At 41.7% G+C, this 17,807-nt stretch overlaps 1 protein-coding gene across 2 annotated transcripts in view; it reads right to left on the bottom strand.

Moving 5' to 3' along the window:
• The window catches only part of ano8b (anoctamin 8b), a 54,126-nt gene extending 37,322 nt beyond the window's left edge, over window positions 1–16,804 (bottom strand). For both annotated transcript variants that reach the window (XM_049588450.1, XM_049588451.1), the window contains exon 1: window positions 16,406–16,804. In XM_049588450.1, the coding sequence (XP_049444407.1) occupies window positions 16,406–16,580 (175 nt within the window). In that variant the 5' untranslated portion in view covers window positions 16,581–16,804. The remainder of the gene's footprint in view (window positions 1–16,405) is intronic.
• Between the last annotated feature and the right edge of the window lie 1,003 nt (window positions 16,805–17,807).

The raw sequence follows: 17,807 nt of genomic DNA, 5'->3' as shown, positions 1-17,807 counted from the left end.
AGATAAACCTGAGGTAACAAAGTGTGCATGCTTCAGTGGCCAAGCACTTGCAAAAGTTTCATTTCTGCCATTCACAGTAATATCACCAAACCTGTCTCTCATGTTTCAGAAAATATCAACATTGAAAGCACAAGACAAGTGACAGCCAGATAGGCTCAACATCAGCTGTGTGATGCATTTCTGAAAAAGCATTTAATCAAAACTGGTTTCCTGTAAGTTTCATGCTGTCATCAGACTGTAATCAGGCCTGCTGCTAATTAAGAAACTTCTTTCTCAAGCCATTAATAAATACTGCTGACACAGTCTAAGCCTCTCATTTATCCCAATTACAACAGACACAGGACAGCTACAGTGTAGCAGTCCAAACTATTTTAATTTTAGAACAGTAAAAGAAAGAACAACAAACTATGGCCTCGCTCAGACTGCTAGCCCAAATCTATTTTTTGGACTATCCAGATTGTACTGAGATTGATTTTGGAAAGTGGTTTGAATGCAATTCTTATCAGATGTCTACAAACAATCTCAGTCCAGCTGTACAAATTGGATTTTAAAGTGTCTTTGGCATCACCCACAACACAACACAACGACAATGCTTACTAGCATAGCCCTATGGAAGAGTTCATCTGGTGCGATGGAAGAGTTCTGCACCACGACTTTACAGCACGATTGTTAGAGGGTGAAATAATGGACCTCCATTTCTCACGCTTACACATGAAAAAGCCGCAACATCAGCGCAGATTTACAAATGCCTACACTGTTACCAAAGCAACCCATGCAGATCAGTTGGTGATGGCTGAACACACAAATCTGATGTGATCACTTCACAGTGTGGACAGTCTGTCTTAAAGATCTGATTTGAGAAGGAAATTTGATTTGCCTGCAGTCTGAACTTAGCCTAAGAGTTTACAGCCACATGAGCAGCTCTGTGAGGTTTTACTTAAGGGAAGCCGTGTTTTAAACTAAATGCTAACATCAGCATGCTAACATCCTCATAGCAGCTGTGTTTACCATATCGTAGCTTTCAGAAATTCCTTCTCTGACTCAGAAAGACAAGAAGGCTGGTGTGACATTTTTTTCCCATTCAGATGCTTGTAATTACGGCCTGAATTATATGAAGCAAATGTAGCATTAACACAAATTACAGCTGAGGTTGATGGGAATATAAATAGTTTTGTGGTATCTGGTCCTAAACCAAAGTGTTGGATTTGGAGTTTAGATTAAAAGTTTAATCTGATGTTGGAGTTAGATGTAAAATCAGGGGATCAGCAAAATTAGTAGAAGTCATCCTGAGGGGAACACGCCAATAAGTAGCCAATAATATTTGTTCAGACATTTCAACCTCATGGTGGTGAAGAGACAAACAGTCATGGAATCACCGACGTCAGAGGCGTCACCTTCCAGGGACCATGACTGGCAATGCATCGGTTTTAAGATTATTTCAGCCTGGACCAAAGTGTAGAGTGGCTAAAAACATCACTATAACCTAAAATGGATATGATGTCATTTTGATACTGTCTGTCATCAGGAGTGAGATAGGAGGTGCCACTTCCACCTCTGTGACAAATGGGATGAAGATGTCAGTGCTGGTGGATGTCAGAACTCTGGTTTCCTCATTAACAGGAGCAGGAAGGATAATAGGGACTCGTCCTTGGCCTCAAAATAACAATGATTACATGTGATACTGGAGCCGCCCGTGGCTGCGGGCCAAGAGAACAATGAGGCAAGACCATGTAGGAGAAAAGAGCCACAGTGCTCACACAGCAGAATAGCTGAAGTATCACTTTTCCCCCCATCCCGTCTTCTTTCCCTTCTTTACATTACATCACTTTTTGTCTCTGCTTCTCACTTAATCTGCTTCCTTCATTTCCCACTCTCTTTCTCTTTCTGCCAACTCGGCTAATCAGTGGTTCATTCTGGGTTAGCTGGTTGATTTGGGTGAGCTACTGTATCTCAGTGAAGAGGAACAGACGCAGGGACTGAGCTGCCGTATCTGTTATAAAGCAGGGGTTACATGAGGAAAATGATGCAGTCTACTATTCAGTCAGGTAACAATCACGAACGGAAGCCAGTGCTGAAATGCTTTCATGCCTGGTCGATGCAGACTACTCCTTCAGAAAACCACAGACTGGTTATCTAACTGCCTGAATTGAGCATTGTCAAGGGGGGGATTACGAAGTATGAATAAGCGAGTGGTGATGATGAACATAGCGGCGTGAATGGCAGCCTTTGTGGAGCAAACAGACCTCCTTGTTGAGTAGTGGGCAACTGCCAAAGTGGAGGAAGGGTTTTCTAACACAGAGAACAAAGGGAGACAGATTACACACAGCATCAATGCAAACATGCGCTAGTGGTCATTTCTGTGTTGTGTGGAGAAGGTTAAGAGTCACTGCAGCACTAAAGCATTTTTGGAGGATACCAGGTTAAATGTTTAGATACAGCATGGCTTAATTTCTTGAAAAAAAATAAAATGGAGATGGAACTGATAATATAATAGACCAGTGGTTTACCAACTGGTGGGTCCGACTCCCGGCCCAAAAATGGGTCATGGGTCCATTCTGAATGGACCACAAGTGACTTGCAAATGTGTAAAGATTGTAAAAAACACACTTTATTTTCAAGTGAATTTCCGGTACAGGGTTTTTATTTTGAAGGGCAAACTAGAGACCGCAAACTACTTCGAACACATGGCCAAACGCAAGTGTGGCACTGAATATATTTAACTGTGTTGACCTTGAACTAATGACTAAGGAGAAATCTGGACCCTGTAGCTCAACTATGTTGGAAACCAATGATAGACTATAGGTGTAGATTTGTTATACTATATCCGCCCGTGGCTGCAGGCTAATAACAAAGCCCAATAAAAACATGGATGTAGAAGAGGACTTATATTTTAACAAAACTGAAGACATTTTTACCATAAATTGATGGAAAAAGAGCACAAATTGGAGATTAAATGTTCACTAGAGTGCAGGAAATTGAGTGGTTGATGCTCACAATTTTCTGGCGGCATATGTCTTTCAACTGTGTGTTTAAACAAAACCTATGCCCTTGATTGCCACTCTCAAGTCTGTGGGTTCAATATAAAGCTGGAGCCAAAAGCTGATTAGCTTAGCTGAGCATAAAGACTGAAAAAGGGGGAGGCAACGAGCCTGGCTCTTGTTGGTGTTTTTGTTTCTTAACACCAGACAAATAATGGCTTAATAAGTTTGCTTTAGTGGTGTTGATAGGAAGCTTTGTAACCCTCTAACAGAGTAATGCTAACTGTTACCCCTGTTTCCAGGCTTTATATCAATCTATGCCCCTTAACTTTGGGCTAGAAAACAAACACACAACATATTTTCCAAATAAGTAACTGTTTCTTGAACTTGAAAGTTTTACCAAAAGGCAAGGAGGGGGGCCTGCTACACAGCAATGCAATTTTAATCAGTAGAACACAAACATTTTTCTCATTCAGAGCACACACAGGGTCATATGGAGGACCTAACAACTCAGGCGTTGAGAGAAAACACACTCATACATTTTTAAGGAGCTTTAACACAAGACATTAGTGTCTAATGTAGGCCTGTAACTGTACATCAGACTGACTGTGCCAGACCCAAACCTGGCAACCTTTTGTCTGGAAACGTTGTTTAGTAGAGGTTAATTGAATTATGGCAGGAAATATATAAATGACATTACTTTCATCAAAATTGAGGGGATTCACTTGTGCCAGTGTCTCAGGAGGTCATTCATAATTATAATCCTTCAGGCACTCTAGTGTAGTGAGACGTTCCAATAAGCATCAGGCAAACTGAGTATTTCTATTCACTTTAGAAATTACGCTGGGCATTATGGCAATAGAGGAAGAAATGATAATTAAAGAGTGAATTCAGAGAGGAGATACTGTAGCAGTGAGTCAGTCAGTCTGATGGCTGTGGACTAACCGAACTGTATGATGGTACGATAATCTATTCCTGGACAGGAAAGATGGGAGGGAGGCTCCGAGTCCAATCAATACCCAGAGGAACCAGTGATTATTGTACATTACTACACCATTCCTCCCATTTCCGTTCCCACTCAATGACAAGCAGAGGAAGACGTCTTTAATGACTTAGTCGGCTTTGATTTCTAATGCCTTTCAAAAAGGAGATTGAGGAAGATCTATGCAGCATTTCATTCTGATTCACTTAGCTCTGGAGTTCCTACGCAGAAATGTTAAGCAAGCAGTGCACTGTAGATGCAGCACAGGAGGTGTAACATGGTTGTTTTATTAAAATGACTGTTTCATTTGAAACTAATGCAGGATTGAGCAAATTCAGCTGGAACAACAGATTTGACCTTTTCTCGGTTTTTCAGTTTAAAAAAAGAGGCGGATTAATAACTCTTCTCCAAGCGAGTGGAGACAGCCATGCTCAAAAATCTCCACACAAACAACAGGCTGTTGACTCGCATGCTTCAATAAACACTGATCAAGAGAAAAGTGAAAAACCGAAGATATTTCACTCCCAAATGCAAATATGCATGTTAAAGCAGCGGCAATGCCGTTTATTTTCCTTGACAGCCAATTTCTTCAGGCTTCATCAGAAACACTGCAATCACAGCCTTCCCGTAGCACTTTTCCGAGGGAAATGACAGGAGTAAACACTGCAGCAAGCAGAACACAACACGGTGCACCAGAATCATGATGCTCTGACCATATGAGAAAAATATGTGTCGCCGACAAAACAGGCGTGGTGCTGCAGACGGCATGTAGAGAATATGTTCTTTGATACGTGATGGTGTGGACTGAGCAGCAAACAAAAAGGTGTGGAGTAAAGAGAAAATAGAGGGGTGAATCCAGAGGAAGTGCAGGAGAAGGACGCTCAGTGAAAGCCTGTACTTTACTACTGAAGGCTTTTATCAGTCAGCATTGACAATGTGCAAATACATGAGCTGGAACAGAATGTCCCCCCTCAGCTTTGAAAAGACTTTTACCACATTCAAATTCTTATTAATTCAATCAATCTGACTGGACTGTTCACACAAGCAACAAAAGATGCAAAACACAAGTAAACAAAAAGAAAGCAACAACCATCTTAGTCCTAATCATGCACCCTGACCTCTTCGACTCCTTCAGTGGACCAGCAGTCAGTACAAAGTCATGCTGAGCAGCAAAGCTTTGTTTAAACCAACATAACTTCTTCTTCTAACCACTTCATCCTCTTGAGGGTCGCGGGGGGGCTGGAGCCTATCCCAGCTGACATCGGGCGAGAGGCAGGGTACACCTTGGACAGGTCGCCAGACTATCGCAGGGCTGACACATAGAGACAAACAACCATTCACGCTCACATTCACACCTACGGACAATTTAGAGTTATCAATTAACCTAGTCCCCAGTCTGCATGTCTTTGGACTGTGGGAGGAAGCCGGAGTGCTCGGAGAGAACCCACGCTGACACGGGGAGAACATATAAACTCTGCACAGAAGGGCTCCCACGCCCGGGATCAAATCGGCAACCCTCTTGCTGTGAGGCGAGAGTGCTAACCACCACACCACCGTGCCGCCCCCAACATAACTTTATTTATTAAATTCTAGTGAAGATCCCACAGCTCCCGCAGATGCCAGCTTGTATTGTAGGAAACTGTGTAAAAATGATGCACAAGACATCAAGAATATATCCACTTGACGGACCGGTGCAGTCATCAAAACATATATAAAAGATATATAAATATCAAATAGCTTCAATGAAGAGCTGAAACAAGCTGTTTTAGAATATATAGTGTTAGACAGCTGGAAATTCAATATTTTTTCCAACCTGGGAGCTACTTTACAGTAACGTAAAAGAAAAGCTGGCATTTAAGGGCTAATCTAAGGTGTTACAGACCCCCTAAATCTTTTAGCAACATCCCTTGTGTCACTTATTTACGTATGTTCAACATCATACAAAATCTAAAATGTAAAATCAGAATTTTAAAGTGGCTAAAATCTGTATTTTCGTAGAAACAACCAAATGTGTTTGTAAAAAGAGTGTGATATTGTGAAAGGGGTTGCTAATAGTCGCACTGATTTGGGTCACTCTCACTGCCCTCACAGTTACAGAAAACAGCTATAAAAACTCACCATTCTCAGAGGTAGAATGTTAGTCAAAAAAGCACCTAGTTTACATTGTGTCCTTGGTTTATCTGTTTATCTGCAATAATAATTAAAGGTTAAACATAGACGGACGGTTGACAAAGTATTTTGGCAGGTATTTCTTCCTATTCTCAATAATATTTGCTTTTACATTCAGACAAAATGTAATATTCATCCCCAGGGGGTTGTCATTACATAAATTACAAAACTTTTATTCCCTTATATAAATATAAAGGTATACAAATTAAATAAGCAATTATACATTGTCAACCTTAGCTTACTTTCCTCTACCTGCATAGCAGCAAATCCATGGTGATGAACGGAGCATTTAGTAGTTTAAAGAGACATATTTCCTCAGGAATAGGTAGAGACCAAAAACAGAGCCAAATGAGAGAGAATATTGGACTTATTGTACATTTGCAAGGTGGCCAGAAGGATAAACATTTTCTATAAGGCTTTATTTGACACTGATACTTGATATATTAGCTCAAACTACAGGACACTTGGTCCTTGCCGCCACAGCCGTTTTTTGAAGGTTAATGGTACGAGCGTTACAGAAAGCCCAACAAGGGCTTATAAAAATAATGCAGTGCCTTGGTGACAGATGTTGCTTCTGGCAAGCATAAAAATGAACACTGTGTGAAGAGTGATTCTCTTAAATCTGTCTTCCACATCATCAACGTAAATTGATTAAAAAGGTAGGTCAAAAAAAAGGGAAAATACTTAATTTTCACAGGAGATTTACTGAGGTGAAAACTCAGGGGAGAACTCTCTGCCAAGCTCTTATCTGTCATCTACAGCTGTGGGCTCTATGCTAATGTCTGAGCAGAAAGTGCTGTTTACCCCATTAAAGAACGACGCATAAGTTACTTTCTCTGAACACTTCAGTCGATAGAGGCTGATGAGCACTTATTCTGTTCCTCATATGCACTAAACAAGCTCCCTTCCTGCCCTACACCATTACCCAAACAAGATAAAAACACAGAGCCGTGCAGGAATAAAGGTAATATTAGCTAAAAGAGAAAAGTGATGGAGGAGTAACTTCTGAGATGTAGTCATCATCAGAGGAAGCACGAGAGTGCTGCAGCATTATCTCAAGCAAACATTTACCAAGAATGATGTTAGGGTGATGAGGAGAATTTACTGCACCTCTCTACCTAAAACACTAATGTAAAAATATGGCGGCTAAATAAAAGAAGTCACAGGAGGGAGTTCAGAGGGAAACAAAAATGATAGAGGGGACGAAGAGCAACAGAGACTGGCTGAGCTTTAAGATTCCCTTGCTTCTCATTGACTGGCTCTGTGCTAACACTGACATGGATAATACGTCTAGTTATTAGCTGCAGGAGAAAGGAGCTTTTCTCCCCCATGTGCTGTACGTTACACTTTCATAGCCCTTTAGCCTTCTCTAGAGGCTGCAGAGTGGCTAATGTGGAGCAATTCCCCACGACTGAGGCTAAAAACAGCATTCTTCACCGTGGTCATTGTATTTCTCCTGGCTTTGCTTAGCAACTACCAAAAAAAAAAAAAAAATCAAATCCAGGCCTAGTCAGCGCTGGCAGAGAGGATAAAGGACAGGGTGACCGAATGCACATCAATCCTACTTTTTTCCTTCAGGAATGCAATATCAGTTACACACAGGAGGAGGCTGGTTATTGACGCAGCTTTGATCCCACAGAATGGAGCCTAAACTCACAGATAAGGTCTCTGCGACATGTCACTGTTTCCACACAAGGCAGGAGACGGGCGACACCAGCAGCATTCTCTCTGTGCTTAGAGTGCATTAAGCTCTGGAGTGTGCATTATCATTTTCCGCTTACAGTTTGATAATCTTCACGGCTATAAATGGAAAAGTGTAAATTTCCAGAGAGCATGAATGGGGATTTAGAAGTTGGTTGGCTAGAAGCAAAGATGCATTATGGGTGATATGATTAAGCCATTAAAAACTTGAGAATCTAGGGCAAGTGAATCACCACTGGCAAGACAGATGGTTTATCACAACCCTGGGACAGAAACTTCCTAAAACATACCCGCATCTAATGGCTCTGGATGCAGGTATCTAAATAGCAGTTACGGGGGGATGACGAAACCCGAAGGTGTCTGATAGTGCAGGTGTGGGATCATCTCTGCATTTAGAAAAACAAGCCAACAAGATTCGAGTAACAAAACGACACACTGAGCTGTTGATGGAAGGGTGCGGCCACTCTGATCCGTCATTAAACGGATATAAATTCAACAGAGCGTGCTGCTCTTCATTTGCTTAAGAATTTATTTGACGTAATAAATGCTCCACTCTTTAAACACATGATGGCAACTGCGGAACATATCAATCAGCATATTCCAAAAAATGTTAAGAGGTACCACATCCCAAATTTCTGAGCCACGGAGGACAAAAATACCCTGATTTCACTTGTTTAATTGGCTCACATCACAATAGAGATACCCTTATGCTTTTCAGCACAGAGCGTTTTAAGTACACAGATTCAGTTCAGTAGTATACACAAAGGCAGAGTCAATACACAGCTGGGAGTTGGACCCAGTTATTCAGGGACTGATTACATTTTTTCTCCCATGGTTACAGACACAAGGACCAGTCACAAGTATAGTTAAATCTGATTTAGACCACATTACATACAATATAAAGCTTCACAAAACACTGTTTATGGCCATCATTGATTCACTGTCCATTAGCTATCCCTCAACATGGGCACAAATCTGGCAATAAGGTTGCATTGTCACCAGCCCTGTGCAACAAACAGAAGCTCAGTGAAAAGAAGAACTTAACCAAACTGACAGACAAGTAATGTCAACCCAGGCCACCTTTTCTTTTCAAAAAAGCTTCTCTTTAAACAAAAAAATCCTACCTGCTTTCTCCTAATATCGATTCTGATGCCTCGACTCAGGGTACCTGCAGAGATGCTATCTTTTCCCAACTTTAAAATCTGAATACCACAGCATGAGACTCATTGAACTAATTATTTATTTTTTTCTGTGACACCAAACCTGAGTAAACTGCCCACCATGACTGAATGACTGTGACAGAAACACTGAAATTTGATATTGATGAAGAAAAGAAGACGGTCTTTGGAAATATGGTCTTTTCATAACACTGGACTGTCTATGTAGTAGAAAGATGCAAAATACTTTTGAAATTAGTGCTACATGAACATAGAAAAGGGCCTGTGGCATTCACTTTTGCTTAAGAGGTAGAAAACCTACAACTACCAAAATGCAGTGCAACCATAGACTGTGAAAATAATGGGCGTAGCAACCGTAACGTCACCCGTTAGTTTGTGGACTCCCATTTTGAAGCCTCAAGTGCAGCATGCAGCATTTTGGCAGTTGCCATCTTGGTTTTTTGGAGCCTGAAGGAGGCTGGTACTGTTGAGGACACTATCGGCAGACAGCCTGTCACTCAAAGCAGTTCACCCATCTGTAAGTGTTAATAAAAATGTAAACAGGTAAGTTATATAAAAATTAATCCCCCGTAGAGTTGTCACGAATGGGAAAATTAGCTATAGGAACCATAACCGTTTTTTGTACCAGGCTGTAAACATGTTCATTTCTGCTGTAAAGTTTGGCATTTCAATATGGGGGTCCATGGGGATTGACTGGCTTCTGGAGCCAGCCTCAAGTGGCCATTAGAGGAACTGCAGTTTTTGGTACTTCCGTGTTAGCTTCATCTTTCAGCCCCAGTGATTGCAGCTTGACTATGACCAATGAACGTTCCTGCTGGTGGGTTATGTAATAAGAGCTTGGCCATTTCTGCTTGCTGGTATAAAACAATCTTGAATTACAGTTAAACAGTAAGCTAAAATGTGATTCCGAAAACATTTAATGCATGAATCAGAGAAGTTAGTAAAAGAACCTATATTTTATCAGCACTGCTTAGTTTTACAGTTTGATCTCAGTTTTTTAGCCTGTTTTTAAAATACAGGAAACAGTATGGCATGCTTCCTGTTCACAAATTCTCTTGTCACAGCCAAACAGTGCATCAATCTATAGTTTAAGCAACAACCCTAGAGTAAGTGAAGGTCACGTTTCACATGATCAGGGAGATCTGGGTACTGATTAGATGGAGAGCAATTCACTGTAGTTCAATCACACATACTACCCACACCATTTTGATACTAAGCTGGTTGAAAACTGGTTAAGTATCCCTTTAATGTGGATCAGTCACATCATGGCCGAATCATTATCTGCTTAATACAGTCAGTATTGGATTGTTACGTCCCTAATCCTCACAGGAACATGAGGTGATGAATCTTGTGTTTCTTGCAGCAGAAAGTTGATATTGGGTAGTTTGCATGAGCAGACACAGCCACTGTGCCTAGAAAACAGACCAGGAAACAAGGACCAGCAACACAAACTAACATCTATTATAATGATTGTTGCACTAACTGCAGTGTTTACGTTCATCTGACCAGCAGCTACTTCACTGTAATGATCTTAATTATAAGGCAAGCTGCTTGTAATAAATATGAAGGGTTATCACAGTGAGGAGCCGGCCACTTAATTTTTATAGTTAGCCTGATGTTCTGCTTAATTCTATCATGACATGTCTTCCCCTGACGCATGCTGTCAGTTGTGTGTTTGACCGATCAGGTAAAGGTTAGTAAAGCTCCAATGTAACCAGCAGCAAGGTCACCCCACATAGAGGCGATTTTCCTCGCTTGCTAATGCAGCTAATGTGCAGCTTACTGTGGAGGGGGAGAGGATATCTCTGTGGAGCATGCAACGACTAAGAGTGAGATGAGCAAAGAGATGCAGAAAGAGAGGCATTAAGTTCAGAGTCATTAGGCACAACACACTGCTGTCATTATATCATGCTGCATTACATCCATCAGCTCCTTCATTAATGAAGCTGTGGGAGGGCACAGAACCAATGGCTCAGTCTGTTTGCCGCTGTGCAAAACAGCCCTTCTTTCGGGAAGTTCAGCGTGATGCTTCTTCTTTTCGACACTACCCTGCCTTATACTGCTGTATTTAAAGCAACCTGTGTGACACTGAACCTGACTAAATCTGTCTGAAGCAAAGCTGAGGTATTCTACTTGCTTAAGAGGCAGTGAGAGCGAGAGAGCGGAGGCCTGGCCAAGAGTCTAAGGATGAGTGCATATCCCTGCTTAATACATTTTTCTCATGCATTTTGCAGACTGTAAAGTGCACGTATTAATGCCAAGCATCAAGGATGGAGTTAAACAAGTTTTCATAGAGGAAAATGGACCCTTTAGATCTCACCACTGCCTCAGAAAAGACCTTCACTATCGGATCAAAACACAAGTGAAAAAATGGTTTCAAATTACCATTTTATATCAACTTTACTTGCGAAACCTGTACGCTTTTAAATATTTTATACAGCTGAACCATGGGGGTATTACCAAATGGGCCTACCAGGCCCTGGCCTGGAGGGGCCCCACGTGTCAGGGGGGCCCCCAGCCTTTATCTGCAAAATGTCACCCAAATAAACACAAACCAACCAGAAAGAGACACAAAAAAGACACAAAATTACCTCAGTAAAACACAAAACCACAAAAGACTGCATTAAGACTACAACATACATATCTGAGCTCACTGTCTCATTATCCACCCATGTATGCAATGGAACCTATTTTATATAATGAAGCTAAGAAATAAAGTTGATGATGCAGACTCTCCTGTAATAGTGTGACATACATTTATTTCATTCCAACATATTTTAAAATGGGCAATTAAGTGCTAGTGTCACAGCTTTTGTGAAGGATACCCATGCATGTCGCTTCAATACATTAATTACTGAAGTATTTTTGGACACTGTCCTGGTGAGAGAAACCACTCAGTTGTCATCTCATTAAGCCCCATGTTTCAGCAGCCAACAACAAAAAAAACAAAGTGAGTTAAACTTGAAGATAAATTATATAACAAAAAAAATGTCACTGATAGTTAAAATCGCACAGACCTTTTAAATTTCAGGCTGCAACCCATCATCATCATATCTTTTTTCAAAGTGAGAATGAATCTATATCCTGACAAATGTCCTAAATCCTTAACCACTGTGCTGGCTGATTGGGCGACCACAAATTACATGACCTGATTTCCATAACACTGAATCTTATCAACACTGGCCTCTGAGGGAACACAAACTAATTGGTGCGACTTTAGCATTGCGTTTTCTAATGATGGGCGCTTAATTAATCTTTGAAACGCCGGCCTGTGAGTGTTGGCGGCTCTGCGCTACAAAGGAAGATGGCTGAGAGGATCAAAGTCATTCCAGTCTACTGTGGAGGGATTAGGAAAATGTGGTGGAGGCATGGAGACAATCGAGCATCCAAGCCTCCAGCGAGGAAAATCCTTCCCGGCTGCAACCAAAATCTCGATGGGAGAAATCACCCTGACGTGCGGCTGTGCTAGCTGACTGACACAGACACGTGTGAGGGCGGTTATGTGATATCATGGTAATCCCACTGAAGTCCCCAAACCCAATCCCTCTGCTCATGTGTTAGGGAATATACAGGCAAGTGGGGTGAAGAGGTTTCAAGAGGGCAAGAATGTCACTGCTCTTAATATCTCTGATACAAGCCCAACCTCTGATACTTTTCAACAACCATGTGTAATGTAGTTTTTTTATTGTTGAGGATGCATGTCAGTAAGAGTTAAGACATTTTACCATCCCTAAGGCTGTAGTTTATGCATTCAATGTCAAAAACAATATTCTCCAAAAGGGAAAAAAACAAGGCGGGGCGTTACTTAGATTTGACAGCAATTTAACACAAAGCAGGTGGTCCTGATGCATGAGGAGGCAGATTTTTTCTCACAAAAAAGGGAACGAATTCCCCAAAAAACATAGAGGCTACAATTTTCTTTGTCATATTTTTCTGTCTTTAATATGAGTTATATTTTTTGGCTGTAGTTCTTTTACTTGGATTACTCACCAACTGTTTCAAGAAAACCTGTATGTATATAAATATGTCTTCATTATCTGCGACATAGTGTTCATTCATGAAATGATTAGAGGTGTAATGAGGGAGCAGCAGGGGGCTGAGAAAACTCTCACGGGTGCAGGGCCATAATCACCTATTTAACATGGTGGAGCATTTTCAATCAACGCCTTCTACACCCCAGCCCTCGAGGGGAGTCTGGGGGGGATTTCCCTCTGGGAGAAATTTTTAGAAATTTGACAGCTAAACTGACCATTTTATAACACTGTGAGCCAAAAATCTTAGATCGGAGGTTCTCAGAGTGCCATTTTAGGAAGCCAGCATATGATTGAGGACCACAAAGGAAAAGTGCAAACACTGACTTTTTTTTTATAACAAACTATACTATGACTTTTATGGAATTTTATTTTTAACAATTTTAACAATCGACAGTCATATAGCCTACATTACACTCATTTAACATTCTAGTTTCCACTTTTTTATACATTTGTAAGTAGTAAAATAGAGAAACATTGCAGTGGTTTGATTGTAGCTACCCACAGCAGTCGAGCAGCAGCTTCTGCATTTGAATTTTTGGGTGGATGTGTCCACCCAATATATATCATAACTGCTCTCTAGCATGACTGATTGAGGCTTCTACTTCTACTTCTCCACATTCACTTCACTGTGTGTTTGACTGTTTGACCTTGCAGACAATGTGCATGGGTCGATCTCGTCTGTAATAATGTAACCACTATGATAGAGGCTTTTACACTTTTGTACTTCTGGGGGGAATTCATTCCCTCTCTTGTGGCCAGAATATTCCTCAGCTTAATGGTGGGCTAAAACAGTCTATCAAACAAGCACATGCCAAAGAAGCCCAATAGGAAGCATTTGTTTAGGGCTGAGTATTATTTGAAATTCTACAGTAATACAACACTTAAGTTTTCAGTTCTGATAGCACAACAATCCTTTATTGATACCCTACTTTAAGATTTTTTTTCTTACAAAACCTTTCTCTTTAACAGCCAAAGTTCTCAGATGTTTTCAAATTTCTAAACCCATGCATACCATAGCTTAAAAGGGGCCGCAGTTGTATACCATGAAACTGTTTACCAAAGTGTAAACGTTGACAATTATCATACGGCGTACATTTGCTTATTAATGGTATAGAAAAAAAGACAACTGGATGGAGAATTCCTCCTGCGCACGCGCATCTACTTTCCTCCTCAATTTAAAGACATTTTACACATGCTTCCATTTTTTAAAACATGGTTTCATGTTTCAGTTATGATAACTGATAGTAACAATAATAATTGTATGATACAGTACACCATGAAACCAAGATATTTTCTGAGATGGTTATTGTACAGTGAAAATGTCATGCCATTGCAACCCTAGTGCCCCAATACAAGTGGCAAACTTCTGATTTCACATCAGGAATGAGCTGATCAAAGAATAAGGAGATAAAATTACAAATCTGTGCAACAATTTGATGCCAGCTTTCAGTACTTGACAGGTTTATAGTTGATGTTACAGATACATGTCAGTAACTGAAGTATTGAGTTTTGATACTCAGCCCAACACATTTTAAACCACTTAACACCATCTACTAAGGGTTGTGGTGGAAATTTGTTTTCTTCATGCATATGCTTGTTTCATTCTTCCTATGTGTTTGTAAGTGTGTGACCCTTGCATTCCCCTTTTGTAAACATCAGCCGTTACTTGACATCATCAAGAGATTTACATTGACTATAATCTCACCTTCAAAGACTGACATTGACTGTCTTTTTAACCAGCTGTCTCTTTAACCAGGTGACTCAGTCGAGAACAGTGTATATACTAGACTGCAACAGGTATGTTCCTCTGATGTAATCAAGAGAGCATAATTAAATCAGGAAAGCCCAAGAAAGCTACAATTGATTTCTCATCATCTTGTCATCTGAGTGTAGGTATAAAGATGCCCTGTATTCACTGTTCTGGGCACAAACTCTGAGCCTGAGGTTGCGTCTTCTCTGTAGAGAATAAACTCTCGTGCATGAAGCTATTCAGTCTTGTTTGCTGACTCCCAAACAGATTGGCTAAAAAATGCTATTGCTATAAATTGGGAAACTCATGTGTGTGTGTGTGTGTGTGTGTGTGTGTGTGTGTGTGTGTGGCGTGTGCTATTTGCCTTTACCCTTACAGGTTTAGACTCCTAGTCCATCATTTTGCCCCCAGTGCTGCTTCCAACCAATGAAGTAACTGTAAAACTGAACTAATATTCCCTTTGCTGACCCTCCTGCAGCCTGTTCAAGGACCCGAGGTGGCACCGCTGGGTGCATCAGGCTGCTCCTCCAGTCAGCAGCAGCCTGCTCATGTTACCTCCACCAAGTGTTGAAAGGAGCGCTCATCGGCTGACAGCCCACTGCTCCACTGCATCACTCTGCAGCAGTACTCACAGAGGCAGTCTCTGCAGCCCGCACACAGGAAAACAAGCCTGGCTCGGCAGCTGAGGCTCTCTACCCGGGCTAATATTGTGCCTCTGTTCCAAAAATAGCCTCACTTGCAATTCTCGCAACCAGACAACTATGATTTGGCCTATTCAGATCCACTATCTGTGTCATGGAGTGTAAACAGAAGGCATGTTTGTTATACTTATCCTGTTTAGTATAATACTATTATTTACGACTCCCTGCAGAATAATAACATAGGGGGAGCACTGGGGGATAAACAACATCACACTGTTAACAAATTATGGGAATATTATTGTGGGAATGGCAGCCTTTATGGCTTCACCCTTATTAAAATAACAAAACATGCACCTGCCCCAGCTTGGCAACTGACAATGAGGCATCATGTAAATACACAGTGGCAGTCTGTGCTGGTCTGGTCAGGCTAGTTTAGAAATCCCAAAATGACATCATGAAGTTAATAAACATTTGGTTACCTGGCAGATCTCATAATACTGAACTGAGCGGAAACCCCATAAATAAAAACTAGCAGCCAATCGTAGCCTACTAGCAGCCTATGATGATGCAGTGGAAAAAAACTATAGCAGCAATTACTACAAGTAGACTACCCATGGGAATACTGTAGAAATAGGCTTGTCATGACAGGAGGTAACCGAGAATAAGGTCAAAAGCAGAGACAAGGATGTGCCAAAATGTAGCCATTTTATCTAAAGCGATGGTTAAGTATCACTAGGCTGATTTTAAAAATCAGCTGCTATGCAATACAAGTCAAAACCATTATTTACAGGCCTTTAGTCTAGTCAAGTGGTAATTTTGGGACGCCCTCGTGGAGACAAAAGAACGGTGCCGCGAGGCGCACGGTGCGGCGGCGCTCGTCTCGTTTCCAAACATTACGTCCACCTGTCCTCTCTTCCCTCTCTGCGCTTCCTCACCGCATAGTCCAGAGCCAAAGAGACACGCTCGACTCACCCAGTACACCGGAGGAGCCTTGTGACGGGGCAGCGCCCGGCTCCGGCCTCTCCGCGTCTCCCTGCTGCGCTCGGTGTCGGTGCCGGGAGCTCTCGGTGCCGTCGCCGGCGGTGGCCGCACCACTGGCGGCCGCCGCGGCTGCAGCGCCTGCCGCTGCCGTCCCCGGGTCGGGCATGCTCTCTATCAGCGAGGAGCGACGGACGATGAAGATATTCTCCGGGAAATTGTACAATGGTATCGCATCTCAGGAGGAGGGCAGAGCATGGGTGTAGCGCGGCGGCCGGCGGGGGTCCGAGTGAAGGGTTAAATGAGTGTGAAAGTGAAGTGAAGGTTGTCGGTGTCGGTGCAGCGGCGGATCATCCTGGTGGTGCTCTGGAGCAGGATGCGCGGATAGATGGAGAGCGCTCCTCCGACGACTATAGAGGAGGGACAAAGAGAGGGAGGGTAGGAGGAGGGGGGGCTGGGTGCCACACACAAACACAAAACACACACACACCTTACAACAATTCACCACAGTGGCCTTATAATTTTATGAGTATTGCCCCAGATTGTCTCAACAGAATTTTAAAAGGAAATCCCTCATGAGAAATTAAATTATACAGTCAGATTATGTAACTAACAATGATTAGCTACAAACTCTCTTCATGCACATCTCACTTTAAAACTTTAAAATCCTGCAAAAATATTTCAATCACCTTAAAATACTTTATTTTATATATGCATGTATGTGCAGTCTCGTCATCCTCCAGGAGACATTTATATTTATCGCCCCACAGTGACCTCTGCCAGCAGCCAGGCTTCAGATTGGTGCCAGAAATAGAATCCGCTTGGCTTCCTTAAGACCCAGACAAGCAAAAAGCAGGGCTTATATTAATAATAACAATACTCATGTGATCACTATAATGCTGCTAATTGTTGTGCTCTTTTGGAGATTTATTACCCACCTTTAATTTAGACACAATAATCCTCTCAGCAGCAGGTCTCTCAGGCAGGTGGTCTCTGCAGTCCAGCAGGTAGACTATCGCTCCTCTGTGAGAATGCACTACCCTGTCCTGGAAGATTAAATAGACCATGACTTATTTATAAATGCAAAAAATATCTTCATAGATTAAAGTTTTAGTGACACTCAGGTGTAGGGACAAGTAATGTCAATTCACTTTCAGTCCACAGGACACTCTGCAATACACACTGTGTCTGCAGCAGCTGTATGGTATCTATTTGAACTGGAGAAACTGCTGCTTGATCCACTGGCATTTTTATCACTTGACTATCCTCATCAACAGACTATAAGCATGAAGGTCTGCAAAGCAAACTGTGTTGTCATATCTGCTCATAGTTGACATACAGCAAACAATGGTCAGCCTTTACCAGAGCAGGCCTACACCCAAGATCATCCCTTAAA

This window comes from Epinephelus fuscoguttatus, linkage group LG10 (genome assembly GCF_011397635.1).
Source record: "Epinephelus fuscoguttatus linkage group LG10, E.fuscoguttatus.final_Chr_v1".
Taxonomy (NCBI): domain Eukaryota; kingdom Metazoa; phylum Chordata; class Actinopteri; order Perciformes; family Serranidae; genus Epinephelus; species Epinephelus fuscoguttatus.
This window is presented reverse-complemented; position numbering and strand designations above follow the sequence as displayed.